Source organism: Eublepharis macularius, chromosome 12 (genome assembly GCF_028583425.1).
Source record: "Eublepharis macularius isolate TG4126 chromosome 12, MPM_Emac_v1.0, whole genome shotgun sequence".
NCBI lineage: Eukaryota > Metazoa > Chordata > Lepidosauria > Squamata > Eublepharidae > Eublepharis > Eublepharis macularius.
This window is the reverse complement of record NC_072801.1, coordinates 8094381-8121397: the sequence shown is the minus strand read 5'-3', so window position 1 is coordinate 8121397 and position 27017 is coordinate 8094381. Positions and strand designations below refer to the sequence as shown.

Genomic DNA, 27017 nt, shown 5'->3' with positions numbered 1-27017 from the left:
AGAGGCCATCATTCCAGTCAGTGGCCTGTCATTCCAGTCCTTGAGCCCTTCTGTCACAACTAGGGGCTGTCATTCTAATTAGAGGGTCGTCATTCTGGTCCCAGAGCCCAGGGGCATCATTCCCGTCAAGGGCCTGTAATTCTAGTCCTAGAGCCCTTCTCTCACACTTAGGGGCCGTCATTCCAGTCAGGGGCCTGTCATTCCACTCCCAGAGTGCTAATTTCACACCCTGGGGCAGTCATTCCAGTTAGGGGCATGTCATTCCAGTCCCCAAGCCCTTCTGTCTCGCCCAGGGGCCGTCATTCCAGTCAAGGGCTTGTCATTCCAGTGCCAGAGCCCTTCTGACATACCCAGGGGCTGTCATTCCAGTCAGAGACCTGTTATTCTACTCCCAGACCCCTTGTGTCACTCCAAGGTGCCCTCTTTCCAGTCATGGGCCTGTCATTCTAGCCCCAGCGCCCTTCTGTCACAACCAGGGGCTTTCATTTCAGTCAATAGCCTGTCCTTCCAGTCCTGGAGCCCTTCTGTCTCACCCAGGGACCATCATTGCACTCAGGGGCCTGTCATTCCAGTCCCAGAGCCCGTCTTTCACACGTAGGGGCTGTCATTGCACTCAGGGGCCTGTCATTCCCATCCCAGACCCCTTCTGTCACAGCCAGGGGCCATCATTCCAGTCATGGGCCTGTCATTCCAGTCCCCAAGCCCTTCTGTCACACTCAGGTAACGTCATTCCAGTCAGGGCCCTGTCATTCCAGTCCCAGAGCTCATCTTTCACACCCAGGGGCCGTCACTGCACTCAGGGGCCTGTCATTCCCATCCCAGACCCCTTCTGTCACAGCCAGGGGCCACCATTCCAGTCATGGGCCTGTCATTCCAGTCCCCAAGCCCTTCTGTCATACTCAGGTAACACCATTCCAGTCAGGGCCCTGTCATTCCAGTCCCAGAGCTCGTCTTTCACATCCAGGGGCCGTCATTGCACTCAGGGGCCTGTCATTCCAATCCCCAAGCCCTTCTGTCACACCCAGGGGCCAGCATTCCAGTCAGGGGCCTGTCAGTCCTGTCCCAGAGCAGTCTTTCTGGGCCCAGAGACTTTCCTTCAAAATCCATTCCATGTTTTGTTTGCACTTTGTTGTTGTTGTTGTTGTATTATGTTTCAATGGAGCCCATGCATGCCAATGGGCATTCCAGGTTCCTATTATTTCCAATGGGTATTCAAGTCTCTCCCATTATTTTCAACGGGCAATCCTGTCATTCCTTTTAGTACATCCTGAGGGACTCTGGTGCTGCAGGTAGGCTTGCAAAGGGGGTAGGTTATGATGGAGCTGCACACATACTTCCTCGAGCATATGCATAGTGCTCGCTCCATGTGTCTGTGGCATGCCGCATTTGCTGGGAGGGAGAAAGCTTGCAAAAACTAAAAACTGGTTTGGCCAACACTCCCTCCTCCCAAACAGCAACCCCTCTCTCTCCATGGAGGTGAATTAATTATGGTACCTGGTTGTCTCCACACACATTGAATAATGTCTTGCCAGACCAACCTGGTTTCCTTCTTTGATCAAGTGACCAGCTTACTGGATCGGGGGAAGTCTGTTGATGTGATTTATCTGGATTTCAGTAAAGCTTTTGATAAGGTCCCCCATGACATTCTGATGGGCAAACTGGAAGACTGTGGACTGGACTATAGGACAGTTCGGTGGATAGGGAACTGGTTAGAGGACTACACCCAAAGAGTGGTGGTCAATGGTGTTTCATCAGATTGGAGGGAGGTGTTCAGTGGGGTGCCGCAGGGCTCGGTTTTGGGCCCGGTACTTTTCAATATTTTTATCAATGATCTGGATGAAGGAGTGGAAGGGCTGCTCATTAAATTTGCTGATGATACCAAATTGGGAGGAGTAGCAAACACCCAAGAAGATAGAATTAAAATTCAACAAGACCTGAATACTCTGGAGAAGTGGGCAGCTGTGAATAGGATGCAATTCAACAAAGACAAGTGCACAGTGTTACATCTGGGCCACAAAAATGGGAAGCACAAATACTGGATAGGGGGATACACTTCTGGGCAGTAGTATATGTGAAAGGGATCTTGGGGTAAGAGTGAACAGTAAACTAAATATGAGCAGTCAGTGTGATGCGGTGGCAAAAAAGGCCAATTCAATCTTGGGTTGTATCAAAGGGGCCATAGCATCGAAATCGCAGGAGGTCATAGCCCCTCTCTATATTGCCTTGGTCAGGCCACACCTGGAGTATTGTGTGCAGTTCTGGAGGCCTCACTTCAAAAAGGATGTGGACAAAATCGAGAAGGTGTAGAGGAGAGTGACGAGGATGATCAGGAGTCTGGAGACTGAGCCCTACGAGGGCCTTGGGAATGTTTAGTTTGGAGAAGAGGAGATTGAGGGGGGGGGGGCATGATTGCTCTCTTTAAATATTTGAAAGGCTGTCATTTGGAGGAGGGAGGGAGCTGTTCCAGTTGGCAGCAGAGGGTGGGACCCGAAGCAATGGGCTTAAATTACATGCAGAAAGGTACCAGCTGGATATTAGGAAGAACTTTTTCATGGTCAGAGTAGTTCAAAAGTGGAATCAGCTGCCTAGGGAGGTGGTGAGCTCCCCCTCACTGGCAGTTTTCAAGAAGAGGCTGGATGAATACTTGTCAGAGATGCTTTAGGCTGATCCTGCACTGGGCAGGGGGTTGGACTAGATAGTCTGTATGGCCCCTTCGAACTCTATGATTCTATGATCTCTACACATTACTTACCTAGGAATGCTCAAGTGACTATCTAGTCCAACCCCCTGCCCAGTGCAGGATCAGTTGCTTCCACACAAGTTGGATAATGCATTTTCAGTGCTCTTTAGTGACCATTTGGAACTGGGTTTTCATGTGCAAAACAAAAAAGCCATTTCCAAAGGATTGCTAAAGTGCATTGAAAGTACATTCATAGAATCATAGAGGTTCTATGATTCTATGAATGTACTTTCAATGCACTTTAGCAATCCTTTGGAAATGGCTTTTTTGTTTTGCACATGAAAACCCAGTTCCAAATGGTCACTAAAGAGCACTGAAAATGCATTATCCAACTTATGTGGAAGCAATTGAGTTGCGTTCTTACAAACAGGCCTTTTTTCTGGGAAAAGAGGTGGTGGAACTCTGTGGGTTGCTAGCACAGGGAGCAACTCCTGGTGGGAGGTGGTGCCCCTGGTACCACATGCGCTCGCACGAAGTGCGCACACGTTCCTGGGACCATGCAGTGATGTCACTTTGGGTCAGGTGGAACAAGGGGGAGAGTTTTTAAAGTTTAAATTGCTCTCAGTGAAAATGGTCACATGGCTGATGGCCCCTCCCTTCCATGCTGTGGCACAGAGGGTGATCTAAACTCCCCTCTGTCTGGAGATCAGTGGGCGGGGCCACCAGCCATGTGACCATTTTCAAGAGCTGCCGGAACTCCATTCCACTGCGTTCCAGCTGAAAAAAAAGCACTGCTTACAAATCCACAGGAAGCAATGGGCTTCAAGGGGTGCACTGTTCTCCTCCCCAACTGCAGCCCAGGTTTGCTTAGGTGTAACTGCATCTGCCTGCATCCCCCCACCCTCCCCACCTCCTCTCCATTCCTCTGTGACTTTCCTTAGTGCCTAGTTTCCATTATAAATGCTACTGTACAATGTAAGTTAGAATGTTTAAACACAAATATGGATGTGGGGGAGAACAGCGGCTGTCTATTTCTTGCAAAGCTACCCACATTTTCCCTGCCTACTGACTATTGTTCTGCTATTTAATTGGGATTTGAAAGACTGAGGTTCATAATACACTTTGCATAATTTTTCTTCCTCCTCCCTCAGGCCCTTGTCAATAATGAGATCTAGAAACTTGGCAGAGTCCCTTAGGAACACACTTTTTTAAAAAATTCCCATCTCTCCTTTTTTTCCAACAGCAGCACAAGGCAGATCATCAGAAGCAAACAAAAGCATTAAGATCAACTACATTTAACAACATTTTTTCTTTCTCCCCCAAGAGAGTACATAAGCACAACTAAACAGAGATCAAATTGTTTTGTTTTTCATGTTTCTGTCATACGTCTTCTCAAAGGTGCATGTGTGAATGTGTGAGTGGGAGTTTCCCATGGGGAGACACAAACTAACAAGAAATACAGTTCCAAATCCCACATACATTAAATGAGTACAAGATAAAAATCCCTGCAAGTAAAAAACAAACAAACCCTAGCTCATTGCAGACAAAAATTCTTGGCCAGGACTTACAGCGGTGCCAGGTTTTTGCAGGGAGACCGCCCCCCCCCAGCATGGTATGAAGTGGCAGTGTCCAACCACCACCAGGCTTTACCATCTCATTAAGATTTAGTCCACTAGCACCTTAAAGACCACCAAGATCTTCAGGCTATATGCTTTCAAGAGTCAAAGTTTCACCAGCCATGTAAGGAAAGGAGCTTTGACTCTCCAATGCTTATACCCTGAAAACTGCGTTGGTCTTCTTATACTCAAGCTGGGCTGGACTCTTGCTGTTCTACTGCAGACTAACATAGCTACCCAACGGAAACTCCCATATCGTTGTTGACCTGCTTGTGTGCGAGACTTTAGATTATTTCATTCCAACACCAAGATTCTTCCTTGGAAAAATGAAGATGAAGCATCATAAGCTGGTTGATGGCAAAACCTTTTTTCTTCATCAGGATGATAGTTGCAAACAGATGGAATTTTTTTTAGAATGAGAAGAAATGTCAGAACTATGTGCTACTCATACAGAAGTTTTGTTAACTCTTATAGGGTTTTGGAGGGAGGGGTGGCATGTAGCACGGACTTCCAGTTTTAGTTGGTTTGACATCATCTTTTTCTTCCTTGCCCTTTCCTGTTTTTTGAAGTCTTGTTAAAGATATACTGCAGGCTGATCAGTAATTGCTGGGATCTGTAGCACAGGGCAGACTGCAGCTGGCACTGCAGCTGGCATTTCTGAGCATGCCAACAGGACATAGAATTGCTCTTCTGACTAGTGATGGAGTGTTTGCTCTTCTCTGTGTTAAGCATTTGTCCTTGGTGGGCAGGTGGATATCTGCCAGATGAAAACTCACACATTTCACAAATATAGCTATGAGTATCCCATTCGGCTTTCCTATAAAACAATTCATTAGGAATAAGTTTTTTTAAAAAAATTATTTCACTTGTTAACAGACAGAGTCTTCATTTTTCTGTACAGATGTCGGGAAGATAAATATGATAGAAAATAATGTTTTAGGACATGAGATTAGATCACCCATCTCCAATTTTGGACAGAATTTAGCAAGTTTAATTCTATTAATTTCGGGCTCAGTCTTCTTTCCCCCTAAGGTGTTAAATTAGTACAGCAAAGCTATAAAGATTGTGTGACTGCCGACTATCACTGCCGAGACTGGTTAACAACAACAACATTCGATTTATATACTGCCCTTCAGGATGACTTAATACCCACTCAGAGCAGTTTACAAAGTATGTTATTATTATCCCTACAACCCTGTGAGGTTGCTGACCTTATTTCTTATACTTAAGTTAGTTATCCTTGGTTTGGGGGCAATTTGCTTCCGAGATCAAAGACTTCTTGGGTTGTCATAAACTGTGCCTCTTGGTTTTCAAAAATATTGTATCAGTTAAAAAATGAAACAAAATGTTACATCTTGGCTTGAAATATCGCTGCTGACAATTTTTTAAAAGATATTTCATATCGCTCACTCTGGTAAAGCTGTTTATGAAAAGCCTATTGCTTTCCCATTTCACAGTCCACAAAACCAGCAAAAAAACATGTGCTATCTTTGAAAATGTGCTTTGAATGGGTGCCTTCCATTGCTGCTTGCGCAGATTGTTGTGGCTTCTGACAGTTTGTCCAAGGCGTTTCTAGATGCTTTTTACCAGAAATAGATTATACGCTTAATAAACCATCTGCTATGCTATTGTTAATTAGGAGCTGAACATGTTTGCTATGCAAATGTAAAAAGAACTCACAGTTACATATATACCTTTTTCAAGCTATGGGTGCCAAATGGTGAATGCGAACAATGCAACTTACTGCCCATCAGCTTTATTGGGTGTCTCTGAGCTCTTAATATTTTGGAAGAGAAAGAGCCATCTTATCTACTCTTTCCACACGATGCATAATTATATAAACTTCTACTATGTTCCATTCGAGTTATCTTTTCTAGGCTGAAAAGCCCCCAATACTACATGCATACATAAAATTTAATAAAGGGGAGTATGACGGAGGAACAATTGATTTTTTTTATGGGAAAAGAGGAAATTAAGGTGCAAAATGTAATTATTGATATATTTCCTGGAAATGGGGTGCATTTTTCAGTGTGGCTGCTTGAGACACGATTGAATTCTACTGTTGATTGCAGGAGGATGTCCCTTTAAGGGCCCAACAAGACGGAAGTCAAAATGAAAATTGCATGAGATATTTTACAGTGTCACAAACAAACCAAAAAAAGAGGGAAAATGGCCTTCATAATTGCTTGCTGATGGAATTGATGAAGAAGTTTTATACATATACATGTTGTTTACTAGAATGCTTTCATGGAGTAGAATCAGGGCTTTTTTCTGGGAAAAGAGGTGGTGGAACTCAGTGATGGATCTCAGGACTGCACAATGACATTACTTTGGGTCAGCTGGAACAAGGGGGGAGTTTTTTAAAGTTTAAATCGCCCTTGGCGAAAATGGTCACATGGCCAGTGGCCCCGCCCCCTGATCTCCAGACAGAGGGGAGTTTAGATTGCCCTCCATGCCGCAAGATCAGGGGGCAGGGCCACCGGCCATGTGACCATTTTTAAGAGGTTCCAGAACTCCGCTCCACCGCGTTCCAGCTGAAAAAAAAGCCCTGAGTAGAATAATGCTTGCATTGATATTTCATTTCATCAATGGATGAGTGAAATGCAACTAAATTATGACTAGGAAATGAGTCTTCTGGTGTTTTTATTGAGGTTTCAGAGTGTGACTGTGATGTGAGAAGATGTGGATCTCTGATTGGAGTGACAAACACAACCTGCAGTGAACAGGCTCAGTATGTGTCATTTGCTAATCTTCCTACAATAATGGTGTTGTAGTTTACTACTTAGCGTAGATAACATCAGTTTGTTATAGAACATGTAGAAAAATAGAATACCAGCATGTCAGGGAGAAGGCTAAACTAGAATTCTTCAACTGACATGCTACCTTTCCTTAAACAGAGACATTTTTTAATGGAGGGAAGCATTCCAACCTGCATTCTGCAAGTAATCTGAGCATGGCCTTTGTACTGCAAGATATTTCTGATTCTGTGCATGGACCCTGAATTAGACTAAATTAGAAGAAACGGGGCCTAGAAAACTCAGCTTCAAAGCTAATAAGGATCATTGGATAACCTTGAGTCAACCCTTCACTCTTGGCCTAATCTAGTTCATTTCAGGAAATCCAGAGGTCCTGGGAAATATGATAGAACCACCTGGTCTTCTGTTATGCCTCAATAAAGTTGGTTAGTCTTAAAGGTGCTACTGGACTTTTTACTATTTTGCAACTACAGACTAACACAGTAAACTCCTCTAGATCTATGACCTCTTGTTCTAGGAAGCTAAAAAGAAAGCATGGCTTACCTCTTCTTCTTATGCTGGCCCTGTATGGTGCAGTTTAAATGCATATCAGAAGCTGGACCACTATTGTTGAACCTACAAGTATGGGTAGAAGGAGATTTTTTGATGCTGCAGAATTGAGCATGTCCTGAGTTAGCGCAAGGGAGCCATTATTGGGTTCTGGTTGGACTCCCAGAAGGTGACACATCAGTGGGTAAATGTGGATGCTGTCGAAAGGTTCAGCTAAGTAACCCTTTTTAAAGTCTGGACCAAAAGCTCTAAATATGGTTTTCATGTCCATGTCTTCATTGTCAAATCCATGATCACCTTTGTTAACATATAAGATAAATCTCTGTAGGGAAAAATTGAAAGGCAATAAACCTCCAAATACATTTATATCGATCCCACATTAAATAATTTCTTTGATCTGTGGAGAATACATTCTGAATGGATCCATCTCAAGGTGTATAAATAAGAAATAATAATATTTGTCTTTTAAATTTTAATTTGGTCATTATGTGATGATTTTTTTAATTTATATTTTATTCAACATTTTAAAAATTTTAACAAACAACCAATCAAACAATAACTTACAAGAGTTACTAAACACTTCCAATGGCACTTAAGAATAGTAAATCCGATCCCCTTATCCAAAAATCTGAAGTATTTGGCCAAACATCTTAACGTAAATAAATTGCTCAATGCTTAATATTCTACATTTAACCATATCATTGAGGTAAGCCAGCACATAGTAGTAGTCCATTTTTGAAGATGTTTGTATTCTAGAATCCTTACAAGTTAAATAGTTGAGAACTGGGAGCCATTACTCTAGTAGAAGTGACTTGCAATTTTGATTTTCTTGTTGGGCAATTTGGTCTGATAGTTTCATGTGATGATTGTTGAAATGTTCACCACCTCAAAAGTGACAGCTCAGGGGGCGTGGCGTTGAAGCCTTTGGGAATGGACACATGCTGAAAGTGCTCCGTTCCTCCTGCCCCCCAAATCTCTGACTTAGAACACAAACGGAATTTTTAGTTTGCATAGCATGAAAAATATAAGTTCTAAAAAGAAGAAAAACTAAACGAAAGTGGTTAAAAATCTGCAACCGTTCTTCTCGGCAGCAAAGGAGACAACACCGAGCGACACCAGAGACCCAGAATGATCTAAGATCACCATTGGAAGCCCTGAAAATGCTAAGAGAAAGGTAAACCCCACCAAAATAATTTTAGATCCTCAACTTGTGAACAGACATCTTAGATCAAATGGCTATGCTAATCAAGCCCATAACACCCCAACTCTCTGAAATAAAACTTGATCTCCAAACAGTAAATCAAAAGGCAGACAAAGCTATAGATATGAGATCATTCACTTAGAGAGAAGTAAATGTGCTGCAGAAAACTATTGATACACAGCAAGAGAGAATCCTCAGTCTCGAAATTAGTGCCAGACAGAATCACTTTAAATTAAGGGGGCTTGAAGAATCACATACTCAAAATGAAGATTTAATAGCTGTTATTACAAGATGATTAGCCAAACATCTCAATTTGGAAGATGGTATGGCTCCCCTGATCTCAAAAGCTTATTGAGTAGGCACTATTAAGCACTACAGGAACAAACCAGTTCCAAGAGACATAATAGAAAACCCTAGACCAAACCCTAACCAAAGAACAAGGATAAAAATATCGGAGGAAGCTAAAGTAAATGGATCGATTCCTTACAATGAAGTACTGATATACGTTTTTGTTGACTTGCCAAGAGAAGCTTTAATGAAAAGAAAAGAACTTAAACACATTACAGAAGCTTTAAGAAATTCAAAATCTAGAAACATGGCTAAATTATACCAGGATCCTAGTGATTCATCGTGGGAAGCACCATGTAGCCACAGATCTAGATACAGGAAAGGAGTTGCTGAATGCTATCAGAGTGGAAACACACATGGAGACAAGCAAACACATCCAGAAGAGAAAGTCGGCAGATCTGCTTTCTCCTCAGAAGGGAAGCAAGCTCCCTATTAGACATGTTTAATTTCTCTTACAAGACTGTTAAGTATTATAAGCCACACAGATCTTGTTCTTTACATTATGCTGTTAGAATTTTCTTGGAGGTTTTGGAAGGGAGGGGGAGTCCTCAGCATAGCTCCTCAATTATAGTACTTCTATTTCGGGACACTTGGTTTCCCAAAATTAGTGTGTGGTATAGCACACTAGTTAGGAAGTACTATAGATAAGCTTGCTTAGTTTATATAGGTTACAACTAGTTTAAAAGTTATATATTAGTATTAATCGGTTAGTAATATAAGTTTGGGTTGGAAGGGGAAAGGGGAGTGGGGAGGGTGGGGTACAAGAAATAGTTATCTTTAACTTACAAAGTTTAATTATTTTGGGGTTGTGCAGGGGGGGATTTAAGAGGGTTATTGAGTTTTAGACGTTAAAGAGATAATCCATTGAAGAAGGCAGCTATCCAAGTCATCACATTGGTGAGATAGCTTTGATTGTGTGAGTTAAAAGTATTCAAGGTTTTTAAAAAAATATTCTATTTAAAAATAAAGCAAAAGTTATATATACTATATATAAGCTGTTATATTTACTGTTAAGAGTTTCAGTGACTAAAATATATTATAGTTGATGTTAGATTAAGATTAAGATAGTAATGTTATAGTCACAATATAGTACATTATTTATATTTAAATACCACCTTTGAAAATACTATACAAAGTGGGATATTGGTTCCCTCTAAGTCAAAACCATTTAACTGTAGTTATTTGGATATTGGAATATATTGTAAAAGGAAACTATATTAATTCATAAGTTAATTGTTTAAAACAGTTGGAATTACTCTCTTGAAGTTACATTTTGAAGGTTGAAAAGGTTGTGTTATAAATTAAAACCTTATCAGGGAAAATAACTATTTATACTTAGATTAATACACTCCTGTGGAGATAATTGACAGGTTCATGTTAAGAAGGTTTTATAGGATGTTTGTAAGGAACAGCTGGTAAAGGGGGGATATATATACATACATAAAAATAAATAAAAGGGTGTGCGTTTGTGGAGGGTAAATTAAACAGTTACGGGGGAAAGCATACTTACTTGTTTAATACATTTGATTGTTAATTCTTAGGATAAGCCATTTGAAAGTATAACTAACTCTCTAAGTCCAACTGTATTTTAGTATTAGAAACGAACCCAGTTTTAGTAGTCTGATTGTATAAGCAAAACCACCTTTTAATCATAAGTTAGTAAGAAACTAAGTATATGATGGGCACTAAATTCAAAAAAACCTCACTTAATGTAAGAGGTTAATGTAATAGGGTAGGCAACCCTATTAAACGTAGAAGGGTCATATCAACTCTAGCTAAAACCAACTCCCAAATTATGTTCTTACAGGAAACCCATACTAAAGCTAATAACACTGACAGCTTGAAGGCAAATTGGATCCAGTCTCAGTATTATGCAGCAGGTAATTCTCAGTCAAGGGGAGTTGCTATTTTAATAGCAAAAGACCTCCCATTCCAACATAAGAAAACACTCAAAGACTCAAAAGGGAGATTTATTTTTATTAAAGGCTTGATAGGAGAAAAAATACACCTTTGCTTCTTTCTACGCCCCCAATGTAAATCAAGTAAATTACATAGAAAAATCATTTAGAAAATTAGCTAAATTTCAAGAAGGTCACCTGATTGTGGGAGGAGACCTTAATTATATAATTGACAATAAATGGGATAAATAAAAATTTGACAAAAATGCAATAAAAAAATAAAAAGACTAAAGTAGCAGCTATTTTACGGACTTATAACCTCACAGACATTTGGAGACGTTTACATGTTGGTGAAAAGGACTATACATATTACTCTCAAAGGCATACAAGAATTGATTTCATATTAATTTCAAACTCTCTAATAGAGCAAGCAATAGATTCTCAAACTGGATCTTGTTTAATATCTGATCATTCATGGGTAAACCTAACGATAACATCTGAATTACTAAAACAAGGTTTTAAACAATGACATCTACCTAAGCATCTTCTTTACGATCATCAATCAGCGAAAGAAATAGAGAAGATTATAGAGAGAGTTATAGCAGATAACAGCTCCCAAGAAATCGATGTGAATATATTCTGGGATACAATAAAGGCAGTGACCAGGGGCCACATTATTGCTCTCACAGCTAAATTGAACAAAGAAAAAATAAAGCAAAGACAGGAATTAGTGGATTAAGCTAATATTAAGTATAATTAAGCTAATATTAAGCATAAAAAGTAAGGGAGCAAAAAAAATACCAAAAATTAATAATGCAGCACAAATTGTTAGAAGCATTAGAAGTAAGTTATGTTCATAGAAGTTTCATTAAGGTCAAGCAGAAACATTGGTTCAATACACCTAAAGCCCTACAATTACTATCAAATAGATGGGCAGCCCAATCCTAAGAGGGGCGGGGAAAGTGAATAGGAACCGAACTAAGGCTTGCGACGGCGCGTCTGGGCCTTACGCCCGCGTAAGTGGCCCTCCGCCTGCGCTGGGATGTGGCGCTGGCCTGCTGGTGGGCCGGCACCGGCGCAAGCCACAGGTGCCCAGGCGGCGGCGGAGGAGTGGCGTAGAGCCCCACGCCGGCGCGGGGGGGGGAACAGGGCGGGGTCGGAGTTAGTCTGCTCCCTAAGCCCCTCCAGAAGTGGGAACGCCCACAGCAGTGCAAAAAAGCTACGCCACGGAAAAAGAAGGCATAGCCCATAGGCGCCCATGGAATGGCGAAAAACCGGCCCCCTCTTCGAGCGCTCAGCCCCGCCTCCATGGCCCGAAGGAGCATAGGATGAGAACTATCCCGGGGACCAATCAGCGTGCGCGCCCGGCGTGGATGAGCCCCCCTCTCCGCACCCAATCACCTGCGACCGCGCCCTACAAAACATCCGGCCAGCGCCCGGCCAAACCCCTCAGGTAAGTGACCATGTCGCCGGAGGCTCTGTCCCTCTGTCTGTGTGCTGCGTGGCGTTGCCCCTTTGAACACCGAACGGGGGTGAGGGCATTCACAGTGGCAGGCACGGAATGCACTCAGGGGACTTTGTGAAAAAGTGGGGGGACTTCCCGTAAAAGGGAAGAAGTGCAAATGTCTGGCTAACCCCCTTTTTACCCTGATAGGAAGAACAACTCAACATCTAACTGCACTCATGCAAGCTAGTTGCTTCTAACTAAGCACAAACAAATTAACCCTTCCGTGAGAGAAGGGAATGACACTTGGCGAACTTACAGCAGCCTCTCCCGTTTCCTTGCAGGTACCCTGACTCTGGAGTTCCCGCCTGGTGATGACTGACGGAGCGCTGACAGGTGAGGAGGAGGTAGGGGAGGGGGGACCCGTTCCGCAGATTAGTGCAAACTGCCCATTCACCTGAACCCACCCGCTCACCTGCCACTTTGGGTGAGGCCCAGCAGGGGTGGGGGGCGACCATGGCCGCCCCTGGCCGCCTCAGAGGCAGGCGCCCCGAAAACCACATGTGACCAGGTGTTTGCTATGACCAGCTCATTCCCTCCCGTAAAGGTAAAGGCTTGCCAAGGCCGAGTGCATCCTCGCCAGACTGTCATGCATCAGCTGGTCACTTCTGCCCTCAACTATGTGCATCCTCCCGGATGGCGGAGTGTGGGGCTTGCCTCGCCAGTGGAACGAGGCAAAGCCCACATGTGTCTTTTTCCCCCCACAGGCACGTCCAGGGCATGGCTGCTCCCCCGCGTCCTGCCCTCCCCAAACATCTCTGACGGACGGTTGGCTGCAGCCCAGGAAGCACTTTCGCGCCGCGGCCTGCATCTCAGCCCCGCCCTGCCGAGTGGGAAGGAGGGCTGTGAAGAATTCCCCGGCTCCCTTGCTAGCCTAAAAACAAGCCCACTTGTTCCAGTGCAATAAAACGAGTTGTAAAACAACTACCTTTTGTGTCTGCGAGCCTGACTTTGTCCTCTGCCCCTCCCCCAACACTCCTGTCACATATCTCCACCTGCACATCGCCACAAATGTATCTGACAGACCCCGTTCTGCCTCCCCTCCCCCCCTCCCCTCACAGTAACGTCAGGTAGAGGGTTGGGGCAGGGCATGTCAGCGGGGAGGGGGGAGCCACCGAGGGCGATGAATCCCTGGTAGGGCGAGCAGCTGGCACCTGATAAGCCAGGGAGAGGGTTGCCAGGGGTGCTGTTGCAGGGGGGCGGGAGATGGCAGGGGAAACGGTCCGCTCTCCCAAACCCTAGCCCCATCAGCAAAGAAACTAGGGTAGAGGCAGGCGGATGCCATATCCCGGGCAGGAGGTCCCGCGCGCTGGAGGAGGGTCGCTCCCGTTGCAGCCGCAGCCGCAGCAACACAGTCCCATGAGTGGCCTCCTCCCAGAGTGGGTCCGGCCCCTCGGGTGCCTGCGGCAGCCCCATTGGCCATTCCAACACCCTCTGCCCCACAGCGTCCCGCCTTGCATCCAATCCTGCGGGGCAGTTGCCAGCCTCCCACGCCAACATGCCATGGTTGTTGGGAGGGGTGGAGTGTGTCCGAGGCTGCGCGTGGCTCCACCCTGGCCCTGCGCCATCTCCTGCTTTCAGCATCTGTGGCCGCTTGCGTTGCCCTGCCGGGGGGTGGGACCCACTCCTAGGCTGCCAGCCCCACCAATCCTGCAGGGGAGGCCGCTGGCCCCGCCCACAGGGGCAGTGGAGGAGTACGCCATCCGCGCAAAGTGGCCGAAACGCGGGAGCCTAGGGTCCCCCGGCTGGCTGCCACAGTGCGTCCCCCCCCCGCCCGGGCCATGCAGGCTGAGTGGCCACCCCAGACCCCGGGAGTGCCCCCCAATGGCAAGTTGCGCGAGCACCCCAGCTCAGGGCGGCATGCCAGGCAGGGCAGGTTCGTCAGGGCGATATGGAAGACATGCCAGAGCGGCCCCTGGCCAGTCCTTGTGCATCCTTCTCTTCCCCCCCTCCCTTTCGGAAGGGATGCGCTGTCAGCGCAGGCCTGGTCATGGGCTCATGGTGCCAGAACAGGATATGGCTGGCAGAACTCCGAATTATTGCAGGCAGACATGGGTCCATGAGCAGATAAGCTTTATTCCCAGTCCCGCGGTGCGCCATAGGGCGAGGCCCAAGGGTTGGCATGTGGCAAGGATGCACCTGAGCAACGCAGCATCCTCGAAAGGGACGAGGGCCCTGGGGCCATAGGAAGCCAACCACCGCGGCCCCCTCCCCTCCAACCCACAGGTCCGAGCCGGGAGGCCTCTGCTGAGCCTATCCCTGGCCTATGCAGCTGCCAGACAGAAGATAGGGAATTGTTACATCTCAGACCCTCCAAGGTCATGCTGGCGAGCGGTGTAGTTCAGTGGGCAGCACAGAAACACAATACCCACAGCGGTCCTGGCAACATGGAGGGCGACGGGTGGCGGGAGCAGTGGGCGGCCAGGCTCGGGGCCCAGCTCATTGCCAAGGCAGCCGGGAATGACCTCCTGGCAGATGAGGGTGCAATGACAGCGCGCCCAGTTTACCTGGAGGAGCTCTTCCTGGGCCGTGCAGAGGAGGCCTGCCTCGTGCGAGCGTGGTTAGAGGCGGCGCTGTGCGAGGTGGAGCATGACCTCCTGGAAGAGGAGGTGGCTGTGGGCCCCGCGCGCAGTAAGTCGGGGTCTCTCTACGCTGGACGGGCCTCGGCGCCATCTGGGGGGCCTCCTCCGCTGTCGCAGAGGGCAGGCCATAAGGGCCCAGGGGCGTCCCAGCTGCTTCCGTCGAGGTGCAGGTTGCAGGTGCTTGCAGCACATGCCGGGCTGCCACCAATGGGTGCCCTTCCTCCCTCCCCCCTCTGCAGGGACCATCAATGACAGGTGGATGGCCGCCATGGACCGGGTTCACGGGGCATTCCAGCAGGCCCGGGCAGCGGCACCATGTGAGTCTCGACAACAGGGGGGGGGCATGGCCGTATGGGGCGGGGCGGACTGCGGCCATGACGAAAGCCCCAGAGCCCACAGGGGCCCTGACGCCCCCATCCCCCACCTCTTGCTTCCACAGTGGCACCCGCCCGGAGCCCCTCGCCAGATGAGGAGGAACTTGGGAGGGGCTTCACCGCCTGGTCTCCACCCCGCTACCCGCCACCTGCTGAAGACCCGGAGGGCGACCCAGTGGAGGAGCCTGGCAGGAACCGGCCGAAGCTGGAGCCTGTCCCCGCGGAGGGCCAGGAAGCTGCTGATATGCCATCCCAGCCACAGGCATCTTCGACCCCAGCTGGGCCCCTGTCCTGTAACAGGGACACTGTGGCGGGGCCACTTGCCTCCCCCTGCTCCAGCGCGCTACCTAGCCCTCACCCTCCTGGCTGCTGAGGCCAGCGTGCTGGGTTGGCAAGCTGCTCTCTGGGTGCCCGATGCGGCCCTGGAAACGATTGGGAATAAAGTCAAGTTCGTTAACTGCTCTTCCAGTGCAGCCTGTCCATGGGGGTGGTGGCTGCCGGCCGGGGCGGCTTTCCCATGCTCTCTACATGCAGGGGTCAAGGGAGTGGGCACTTGGAGGGGCCTCCTGGGACACCATGGGGGTGTAAAGGGCGAGTGTCTGGCCGGCCGAGCCCCCCAAGGCCAGGCATGGCCCTCAGCGCGCAGCATGCCACAGGTGCTCCGTGACCCTGTCTCGCACAGCTTGGTGATGCTCCTGGGGCTCTTCAGGGGCATCAGGGGAAAGGCGGCCGGCAGGAGGCAGCCAGGGGTCCTCGCCTGGGCCCTCTGTGGCTGGCAAGAGGAGCTGCTGGCGCACGGCGATATTGTGCAACATGACACAGGCAGCCACGAGCTTGGCCACAGTGAACTAGTTACAAAATAGGTGGCTGTACCTGTAATAAACTGGGAGGAAAAAAGGGGGGGCAGAACCCTGGGATAAGTGAGTATAACTTCCTCTGTTTAACAAACTTGAAGAATGTTGCTCGCTGCATAGCTGATAAGCCCTATGTTTGGTTTAGAAACAGAAGCTCTTGAAGAAGCAGGCGTGAAATCTGTTCGCAGCCGGCCTCAGATTGAGTGATTGAGAGCGTTCCAGGGGAGAGCGTTCTATGGTGTGTTATCCCAGGAGGAAGCACTCCCCAGCGTTTGTTTCCTCACTGGCAATTACCTCTGCACTGTGCTGGAATGAAATAACAACTAAGATATTTCCACCTTTAGTCATAATAACATAGAAGGATAAACTGACTTCAAACAAAGACTTAAGCCTATGCGGGCTATTATCTCCCGGAAAATATTTCATGAATTGGTTTTTCAAATGGTATCATCTCTTATTCATCCTACCTTGTAAGATTGCTTATGTAATATGTACTGAATCATGTATGGAGTGTTATGAGCACGTTGCATTTTTGAAACTTTGAAGACACTGTATGAAGCGTTATGAGCACATTGCACTTTTGAAATTTTGAAAATATTATATAAAGAATCAATTTTTGTATCCTGTAGGGTTCTGCCCCCCTTTTTTCCTCCCTGGCCACAGTGAACGGCTGCATGGCCAGGCGGCCACCCGTGTGATGGAGACATCTGAAGCGCATTTTCAGCTGGCCGAAAGCATGTTCGATCACCATCCTCGTGCGCTGGTGGGCCTGGTTGTAGTTGGCTCTGTCGGCAGGCTCATCCGCAGAGTAGGGCGTCAGGAGGTAGGGCAGCAATGGATAGCCATGGTCACCTGCAAGGGGAGGTGGCATTAGGATCTCCCTTCCCATCCCCGTCCCTCCACGGCTCCCCCTCCAACTCCTGACCTAGGAGCCAGCCTCTCCCCTCAGGCAATGATGACAGGAGCCTGTTCAGGCCGGAGGTGGTGAAGATCTGTGCATCGTGGACTCTTCCCGGGAACTTGGCAACGAGGTCCGTGAAGATCCCCTGGTGGTCACAGGCCGCCTGGACGTTGATACTGTAGAACCGGTGCCGATTCCTGTAGACCTGTGGCTCCTCTCTGGGAGCACACATGGCCACATGCGTGCAGTCGACTGCGCCAATCACATTGGGGAAGCCCGCAAGGGAGGAGAAGCCTGCCCGGATGGGTGCCAACTCTGTCTCCGAGGTGGGAAAATGGATGTGCTCGTGGATCCGACCAAATAGGGCATCCAGGAAGGCATGCAGGCAGCGGCTGGCGGATGACTGGGAGACCTCCAAGGCCTCAGCCATCACTCCCTGGAAGGAGCCGGTTGCAAGGTAGCGGAGGGACAGCAGGACCCTCTGGAGGACGGGGATGCCCCGGGGAGCCGCAGCTTGCCCCTGAAGGGCGGGCGCGAGCTCCTCGTACAGAGCCTGTATGGCTGCCCTGTCCAGGCGAAAGCGGTCCAGGCAAGTCATGTCGCCCAGGAGCAGGGATGGCACCCTGACCTGGAACCGGCAGCGGCATCTGAGGCGCCGCCGCCTGAGGGCCACTCGGACATACACAGCCGGCAGGAGGTGGCTGGTCCGGATGGCTGGGAGCCGCGGCGGCAGTGGCGGGCACCAGGCGGGGATGACCGGGGTCCTGCCTGGAAGGAGCGCAGGTTCCAGCACCCTGAACCCCCCCACCTGGAAACAGCAGGCCTACCAGTCTCAGCGGCCCATTGTGAGTGGCGCTCGGGAGCGGGTCCTCTGTCTGCTGCATGGGCCATCCCAGCCACCCTTCCTGGTCCCGCACTCCCTGTGCCCTCCTCCATCTTGCCAAGGGGGTGGGTGGGCACATGACTAGGTGGCCGATTCCCACCACTTATCTCGGGGACCGGACATTCCAGCGGGCACTGCCCCCATGTCTGCTGTGAGCACTAGTGGCGGCGGGAGCCAGCGCCAGGCAAACTGGACGGAGGCTGAGAGAATGCTGCTTTTTGGGCTCGTGGTGGAGAATGTGGAGGTCGCCCTGAGCACGAACAGGGGCGCCTCGTCCCGGTCTCGACGACGGGCATTCTGGCAGATGGCAGCTGAGAGGGTCTCAGCCGTGGGCAACGTGCCCCGCACTGCTCACTCCACAATGAAGTGCTGGAATGATTCTTTCGGGCTCGCGCACAAACGAGTGCGCCTCCTCATGTCTCAGGGGGTTCCTTATGATCGGGCCCTCAATGAGGGGCTCCCAGGCCCAGAGGCGGTCATGCGAGCGGTCATCCCAGAGGCGGTGATGGGCAGCCTGGGCGTCGAGGTCCTGCCCGGTTAGTATTTGCGAATTCAGGGAGGCGAGGGGGGGGGGAGGGAACGCATGGATCGTGGCACATGTGTGACAGGGCCTCTCCCGTGGGTAGGCACAGCCCCTGAGGGTCCGGACCCAAGCCAGGCGGAGGCAGAGGCAGCAGGGTCTGTGCCCCTCCTGGCAGAGAGCGGGTCCCAGGAACAGGTAGCCCTTCCACCGCCGCAGCAAGCCCCTGCTGCCAGCGATGAGGAGCCTCAACCGGGCCCGTCGGGGGGCATGGATCCGGAGCACGGTATGTATCTGTGGCCCTACTGCTGGTGGGGCCAGGGACCGGCTTGGCCACGGGCCTCGGCCACGCATCCCAGGCCCCTCGTGGCGCCGGCCGGTCTCGAGGGGGGCTGCGCCCACGGCTGGAATGGGTGTGCCTGGCCCGGCTCGGTGACCTGTGGCGGCCCATGTTGGGCCGCTGCTCTTCCCTCCCTGGGCCCTCTTCCCACCCACGTCTCTCTTTGGCAGGGACCATGCGCCTGGAGATAGGAGGGGATGTGATTGCCCAGCTGCACGAGCTGCCACCCTCCAGGAGGACCTCTGCGGCCAGAGTGGCTCTCCTGCAGTCGCTCGGCTTCCCTGTGTTGGTGGAGGGTGAAGGTGGCCCTGGGACTCCGCTGGTTCAGGACACCTCGTTGACAGAGCCGTTTGAGGAGCCACCCCAGGCTTCAGCACCCTCCCCTCCAGCCCCCTCACCCCCGGGTGCCATGGGCCGTGTGCGGGAAGGACCTGGCTCCGCCTCTGACAGGGTGGGGCCCATGGAGGGGTCCTTCCAGGCACACGGGCTCATGGCCCCCACCCTGCCCAGCGGCTTCCCCCGACACTGGCCGCAATGTGGGCAGCGATCGAGAGGGAGCGGCTAGAGGTGCGGGCGGGAGTTCATGGCCGCAGTACTGGATGTGGGAGAGGGGCTCCACACCTCTCAAGCCCGTGCCGAAGCCCTGCTCGGGTGGCTCGTCACCATCCTCGACCCGCTGGCCCCGCCCACTGCAGCAGCTCCACCTGCCCCAGAGGCTCCCCTCCCTCGGGCACAGTTGCGTGCAAGAGGCCGGGCCCGTGGACGGCCAAGGGGGTCTGGCCACCGGCCTTGCCGGTGAGCCCCGCTGCCACCTTCCGGGGGGTGGGGTGTTCTGCTGGACAGGCGGGGCCGCAGCCCAGGGTGTTATACAGCTGCTGGAGACAAGGGGGAAGGGTCCTGGGGGGGCTGGGGCAGTGAAGCGGGGCTTGGCCGCGTGACCTGGTCGCCACAGCCGGGAAGGCTGGGTGGAGGGGCAGCTGCTTCTGACCATGCACTCACACAGGTGCCGGACGGCGCAGGGGGTGAGCGGGGGGGCTGGCTTGCGAGGCAGCGCCCGGGCCGTCGATGGGCCCCTGACTGCCTCTCCTTCCAAATGGGCTCTCCCCAGCCCTGCCTCCCCATGGTCCGTCGACACCCTACCTCTCCGACACTCCTCCCCTTCCTCACATCTGTTGGGGGAGGTGGGATGGTATAATAATAAAGACTGATTTCTGTGCAACAGGTGTCTGTGGTCTTTGCCTTGGGATGGGGACGGGGGTGGGCCCGCTGTGTCTGCCTCTTGGTGGCGGCCTCAGGCCAACCCTCCCCTTCGGCGCCACTTGGTGGCTGTTCCCTACTGCTGGGACTGGCTGCTGCCCTGGATTCCTCATGGCAGGGCGCCTGCCAGTCCCATGCCAACCTTTCTGGACACAGCCGCTACGGACTTGGCACTGCATTGGGCAAACGAGGGAGAGGCTCCGCAGACCACGCCCACCCCTCTCCTTCCCGACTGCGAGCCCCGCCCAATGCACGAGCAGGGGTGGCCTGCCGGCATGGGCGCGATTCACCTGCTGCTCTGGGGCCTGGCCAGGATCGCATGCTGTCCATTGGCTGCGCCTATCCTGGCCCCTCCCCCTGCCGCTTGTCAGGAACAGTGCCCTTTGGCTGCGCCTGGCAGCGGCCGCGCATCAGACCCGCCCACAACACTTTCTGGTTCTCCTAATTTGCATCTCTGCGCCGCTGCCGGCGCCGCCGCAGCCACACTTTGCTGGCACAGGATACGGCCCGGTGCCGCCACCGCGCCTCCTGTGCAGCCACGCCGGCGTTGGGGCCGGCCATAGGATTGTGCAGAAAAACAGAAAAGAATGAAAAATAATATAAACCTTTTCAAAGACGATGACAATATAAAGCATTATAACTCACATTCAATATTAAAAATCTTCAAAGAATTTTATACAAATCTTTACTCAACAAAAAATCCTGAACAGTCCAAGATAATGGACTTTTTGAAATCACTCAAGAATGTTAAAAAATTAGAAGCACACAAATCACTTTTAGAAAAACCTATCTCATTACAAGAAACTTTGGATGCTAAAAACAATAAGTCCACAGGCCCTGATGGCTACCCAGCCGAATTTTATAAAAAATATGCAAATATATTAGCTTATCATTTAACTGAAACATGTAATTTGGTATTAGAAGCCAGTAAATTGCCCCCTACTTGGAAAATGGCAGATATTATTGTACTTCATAAACAAGGAAAAGACCCATTAAAAGCAGCAATTTCCCTTCTTAATCATGATTACAAATTATTTACATCTATACTTGTTAAACATCTAAATTTATTTACATCCAATTATATACATATGAACCAATCAGGCTTTATACCAAAATGAGAGATCACTGATAATATTTACAAAACATTGAATTTAATAGATTATTGCAAAACTAACCAAATAGAATCTATATTTCTGTCTCTGGACATACAAAAAGCATTTGATTTGGTTGAAAGCAATTATCTATACAATACACTTCAATATTTAGGATTTGGTGAAAAGTTCTTAAATACAGTTAGAGCGATTTATTCACAGCCTACAGCAAATAAATGGCCTTCGCTCAGAAAATATATACATCAACAGAGGTACTAGGCAAGGCTGCCCCCTCTCCCCAATACTCATCGCAATAGCACTGGAGCCATTTGCAATAGCATTGAGAATATTAATATAGAAGGAATAAATATTAAAGCTTTTCATTTAAGATATGTCTATCAGGATTAGTCGTTAACCAACCAAAGTCGCAGATTCTTTCAATTAACCTGTCAAAAAACACTGAAAAACAAATTAGGAAACAATATAAGTACCAGTGGGCCTCAAGTCAACTTACCTAGGTATCAATATCACCTCCGATTTAATGGATCTCATAAAATTAAATCACCAAACAACAATAAACCAAATCAAACTAGACATCATCAAGTGGAATAAACTAAAACTTACATGGTTGGATAGATTTAATTTAATAAAAGCATTTATATTACTAAAAATTCTTTTTATAGTCAGAGCAATTCCTATAAAACTAAACAATTCCCTACTAGCCCAATTGCAATCCATGCTTAACAAATTCTTGTGGCAAAATAAACACCCGAGAATAGCCTATACCACATTGAGACTTAAAACTGCGGATGGAGGCTTTAGCTATACCAAATAGCAATTAGATTACTAAATTTGTTACAACTGATAACAACAAATAATGTTCCTGAGTGGGTTCTGCTCTCTCACTCTCTTTTAAATCAATACACGTTTAATGACTTGATATGGAGCAAACATATCAATCACCCTAATTTTATTAAAAGCAATACCTTCTTATCGTCCATCTTGCAAATATGGGATCGAATTAAAAATAAAATCGTACCGGAAAAATCAAGGTTTACTTCCTTTCTCAACCAAACTTGGTTTTTGCCTGGCCAAGACCCATCCTTTACTTTAATTTTAAAACAGGCCAATTTGACCAGATTAACTGATATAGCATCGAATTTAGGTCTCTTAGGGAAAGTGGAACTGGAGAATAAATTAAATCAAAGGTTGCATTGGTTTAGATATCTACAACTTAAGAACATGGCAGAACAGATAAATTTGAAAGCAATAATGAACACCCCCCTGACAGAATTTGAACATATCTTAAATCTTCCTACACTGCAGAAGAAAGGGATGATAGCTAAACTATATACGATCTTGTTGCGTACTCTTAGTAAAAAACAGTTAAATTGTCAGACTAGTTGGCCAAAGGATTGTGATATAGACCACTCATTAACGACTTGGAAGAAGGTTTGGTCGTCCGATATATTGAAATCAAATGTAGTTGTTGTAACTAAACTGCAAACATTTAAGATCATCCATAGATGGTATCTTACTCCCAAAAAATTATCACTAATTTCGTCGTCAACATCTCCACTCTGTTGGAAAAATTGTGGTGAAGTAGGCACCTTTGCCCACTGTTGGTGGGAATGCAGACACATAAGGAAATTCTGGGAGGAGGTGATTGATTCAATTGGCAAAATTACGGGCTATACATTACCTTTTGATCCAAAACTTATTTTTCTAGACCAATGGGAGAATGCAGGTATTCCAAAGATTAGAAGGGAACTTATTGATACTTTTTTTGTAGCTGCTAAGAGTGCAAGAGCCCTGTGGCGCAGAGTGGTAAGCTGCAGTACTGCAGTCCAAGCTCTGCTCATGACCTGAGTTCGATCCTGGCGGAATCTGGGTTCAAGTAGCCGGCTCACGGTTGACTCAGCCTTCCATCCTTCTGAGGGCAGTAAAATGAGTACCCAGTTTCCTGGGGGTAAAGTGTAGATGACTGGGGAAGGCAATGGCAAACCACCCCATAAAAAAAAGTCTGCCAAGAAAACGTCGGGATGCGATGTCCCCCCATGGGTCAGTAATGACTTGGTGCTTGCACCTTTTTACCTAAGAGTGCAATTGCATCTTTATGGAAGTTGAATCATACGCCGACTTTTGAGACTTGGATTGAAAAGATATGGAATAATTTTATATTAGAGAAAATAAACAATGATCTTTATATTGCGGAACATTTCCCTGATAGTTTAAATTTTGTTGAAAAATGGTTACTGTTTTTTGATTATGTTGTCCAGTACAATATCCAACCTAAAACAAAAATACTACAGTCAATAACAAATACTGGATACTTTACTTTGTAATTTGATATTGTGGTTAGACAAGGATAGTTATATGTAATTGATTTCTATACAAAACTGCTGTAATTTATGTTTAGTTGAATGTTGTTTGTAGGTTTATTTGATTATTCTTAATAAAAATGTTTATTTAAAAAAAAGTGACAGCTTACAGCCCAGGATAGAAATGGTTTAAATAAATAATTTGCAGGTAGGTGCAAAAACAAACATGATACAGAAATGGTTAGTACAGAGCATGGGGTTCTGAACTCCCAAAATAACAAACCAGCAAGCCTCTTGATTCACTGTTGTGCCATGAGAAAAGAACGAAAATCGCATTCACACTTAAACATTTGGGTTCATGTTTCAAAAACTGCTAGTTGTATAGCTTAATATAATGTGAATATAATGTGTGAAAGAGGTGTTTCCAGCTGAACCATATGAGGATATGAGAAATGAATCAGGGCTTTGAAGTGATCCCACAATAAGCTTTGCAGGTCTGATCTGGGTCTGATCAGTGGAGGATGGAAGACCACCTAGATAAGCATCCATTCCACCTTGAGTTCCATGAAGGGTTGGCTGTGAAAGAAATTCCTTCCTTCCTTCCTCCCTCCCTTCCCCCTCCCTCCCTTACTTCCTTCTTTATACCCTGCCTTTCTTCCCAGTAGTGACCCAAAACATCTTACATGGCTCCTAACAACCCTGTGGAGTAGGTTACTGATTTAGGATTGGCAATTCATAACTAAGCAGTGGAACATCACCCTCTGATGGCAGTTTAGATAGCTTTAAAAGGGAATGAGATAAATTTCTGGAACAAGAGCTTTATCAGCAACAGTGAGCCATGAGGTCTAAACAAAATCTTGAATGCTGTTTCAAGGGTAGAAAGGTGAGATTAAAACAAAACTATCTCAAATAAATAATGCACAAGTTCAGAAAATGCACTATGCAATTGTCCTTCTCAAACTTCCAAAAGCAGGTCAATAATTGCATTGACAGAATACACCTACATATGAAATGAAATTTCCTGCATATAGAAAAGATGATACGCACAGCTGGAATATTAGAACTGAAGGGTATAACTTGTCTAAAAGGAAAGGGTTAAAGGAAAAGGGTTTTCGGCTAAACATTAGGAAGAACGTCCTGACAGAACAGTTCCTCAGTGGAACAGGCTTCATTGGGAGGGGGTGAACTCTCCTTCTTGTAAGGATTTAAGAAGAGGCCAAATGGCACCGAATAGTAATGGTCAGTATGAATTTAGGCAAATATGGAGATGTAGGGCTGGAAGGGATGAGCTGGTGTGAGGCTTTTGTGGCACTTTCAGGTAATGCCAATCACCACTTTGGAGTTCAGGAAGAAATTTTCCTCCAGGCTAGATTGGCCAGAGATCCTGGAAGTTTTTTTTGTCTTCCTCTGGACATAGATTAGCAGTTACTGGGGAAGTGAGGGGGAGAAGTAGCTATGAATATCCTCCATGGTACAGGCAGTTGAACTAGTTGACCCTTCCAGCTCTTTGTTTTCTGTGAATAATTTTTCTGATCCAGAAGCATCTGATGGAGAAAGCTGTGGTTCTCAAAAGCTGATGATGCATCTAATGAAAAGAGCTTTGGTTCTCGAAAACTTACGCTACAATAAAGTTGGTTAGTCTTAAAGGTGCTACTGGACTCTTTACTATTATGCTTCGTGGGGAATGTGCAGACTATCCTTTACACTTTTATGCTCATTTTGGGGGTAACAAAGAGGCCTTACAAGCCATGCAACCCCCTCCCTACTCAGTGCAGGAAATACAAAACTAGAGGATTCCCAACAAACGGCTGTCTAGTCCTTGCTTGAAGACTTCAAGCACAGTTCACCATACAATGCCATTTATATTTTGCTGCATAAACTGAACCTTGATGAAAATAGTTAAGTATGTTGTAGAACTTGGTGATTCTGTTTTGCCAGTTGCTCACTTTTATTAGCTCTCTAGTACTTAGAAGCTCTGATAGTTGACCATATGGGGGCAATATTCAAAATCCACGCTCACAGATGTTTTAAAAAGCCACATCATGTGCTTTCCAGCTTTCCCCACTCAATCTACACTTTATTGTGTTTTAATGGGTTGGGGATTTTTGCAGAGCCAAAGAAGCGTGCACTATGTACTACAACACATAACTTCTCAACTAGGAATGAATTACACATCAGTAAATATGCATGCACAATTTAACTTGCTTTCAAAGATCAAAGTATATTTTCATGGAAGAAAAAACTTGTGTCAGAGCCAGCTCTAAGATTCCATACAAAACTTACCCCATTCACACTGTAGCCAGGATCGCCGTAAAGCAAGATTGGCAAAATTCGTTCATGTTTTGAATAATGGAAGCGTTCTGGAAACTCTTCCCTTTTGTACACCTTGAGGTTAGGATGGGCAGATTTCAAAACTTGATAAATTTCTTCTTCTTTCCCTGGTTTGGGCAGGATCATACCAAACCCTCCGTAGTCTAGAATGTCAAACTTCACCAAGTCACTGAATTTAATGTAGTTGATCAACAAGATCTCTTTAACATTTGGTTTTTTCTTGACAGTAGTCATTCCATGATCAGATGTAATGATGACATTAAGGGTATTGCTCAAACCATATTTTTCAATGGCTGCCCTCAGATAGCCAATGGTTCGGTCAATCTGTTGGATTATAGCTTTCCTGTTTTCAGTTTCAGGGCCAAACTTGTGACCTATATTATCAGGCTCCCCATAATACAGTGTGACAAAATCAAAATCTTCCTTGGTGAACCAGTTCATGACAATATCGATATTCTCACGCCATTCTGTCTCATTGCTGTCAGGGTGGTCAAAGGCTTCAACTAAGCTTCTGTTAACGGCCTGACCACTGTAATTAGCACCACCCCCAGGATAATGAAATGAGGCTGTTTTTTTCCCCTAGAAGAAAAAATATAGAAGAGTTAGGAGAATATTCTTACTGTAAGAAGAAGGCAGTAAGAAAATGTACAATACCAGCATTTACCTTTGTAGCTGCCATCTATGTGCAAGCGGATTTCAACACACAGTGGGGCAAATTGTTCTTCCAGTTGGGAAGTGCACCCACTGGATCAACCATGGCTATGGCCATGTTACGGTAGAACATTAAAATGGTGCACATTTTTGCTTCTGCCCTTAATGTGTGAGAAAACTATGTAGCTTTGTTTTCATGAGTACATTACTGCAAACAAAGCAGGAATTCCTCATTTGTTCCTCTCCCTTGGAGGAATTGTGCCTGTTAATCTTACCGAACTCTGCTGATACAATTGGTTCCTTATTTATTTGACAGTTGATTGCAAACCCTTAATGGGATAAGCTATGAAACCACTTTCC

At 47.3% G+C, this 27017-nt stretch overlaps 1 protein-coding gene across 1 annotated transcript in view; it reads right to left on the bottom strand.

The window, feature by feature from the left end:
- Positions 1–3868: 3868 nt before the first annotated feature.
- LOC129338578 (ectonucleotide pyrophosphatase/phosphodiesterase family member 7-like) overlaps positions 3869–27017 on the bottom strand; it is a 56948-nt gene continuing 33799 nt past the window's right edge. The window contains exons 3-5 of the mRNA XM_054992919.1: positions 25959–26585; positions 7596–7923; positions 3869–5113 (exon numbers count right to left, since the gene is read on the bottom strand). Of these exons, the coding sequence (XP_054848894.1) occupies positions 7630–7923; positions 25959–26585 (921 nt within the window). The 3' untranslated portion in view covers positions 3869–5113; positions 7596–7629. The remainder of the gene's footprint in view (positions 5114–7595; positions 7924–25958; positions 26586–27017) is intronic.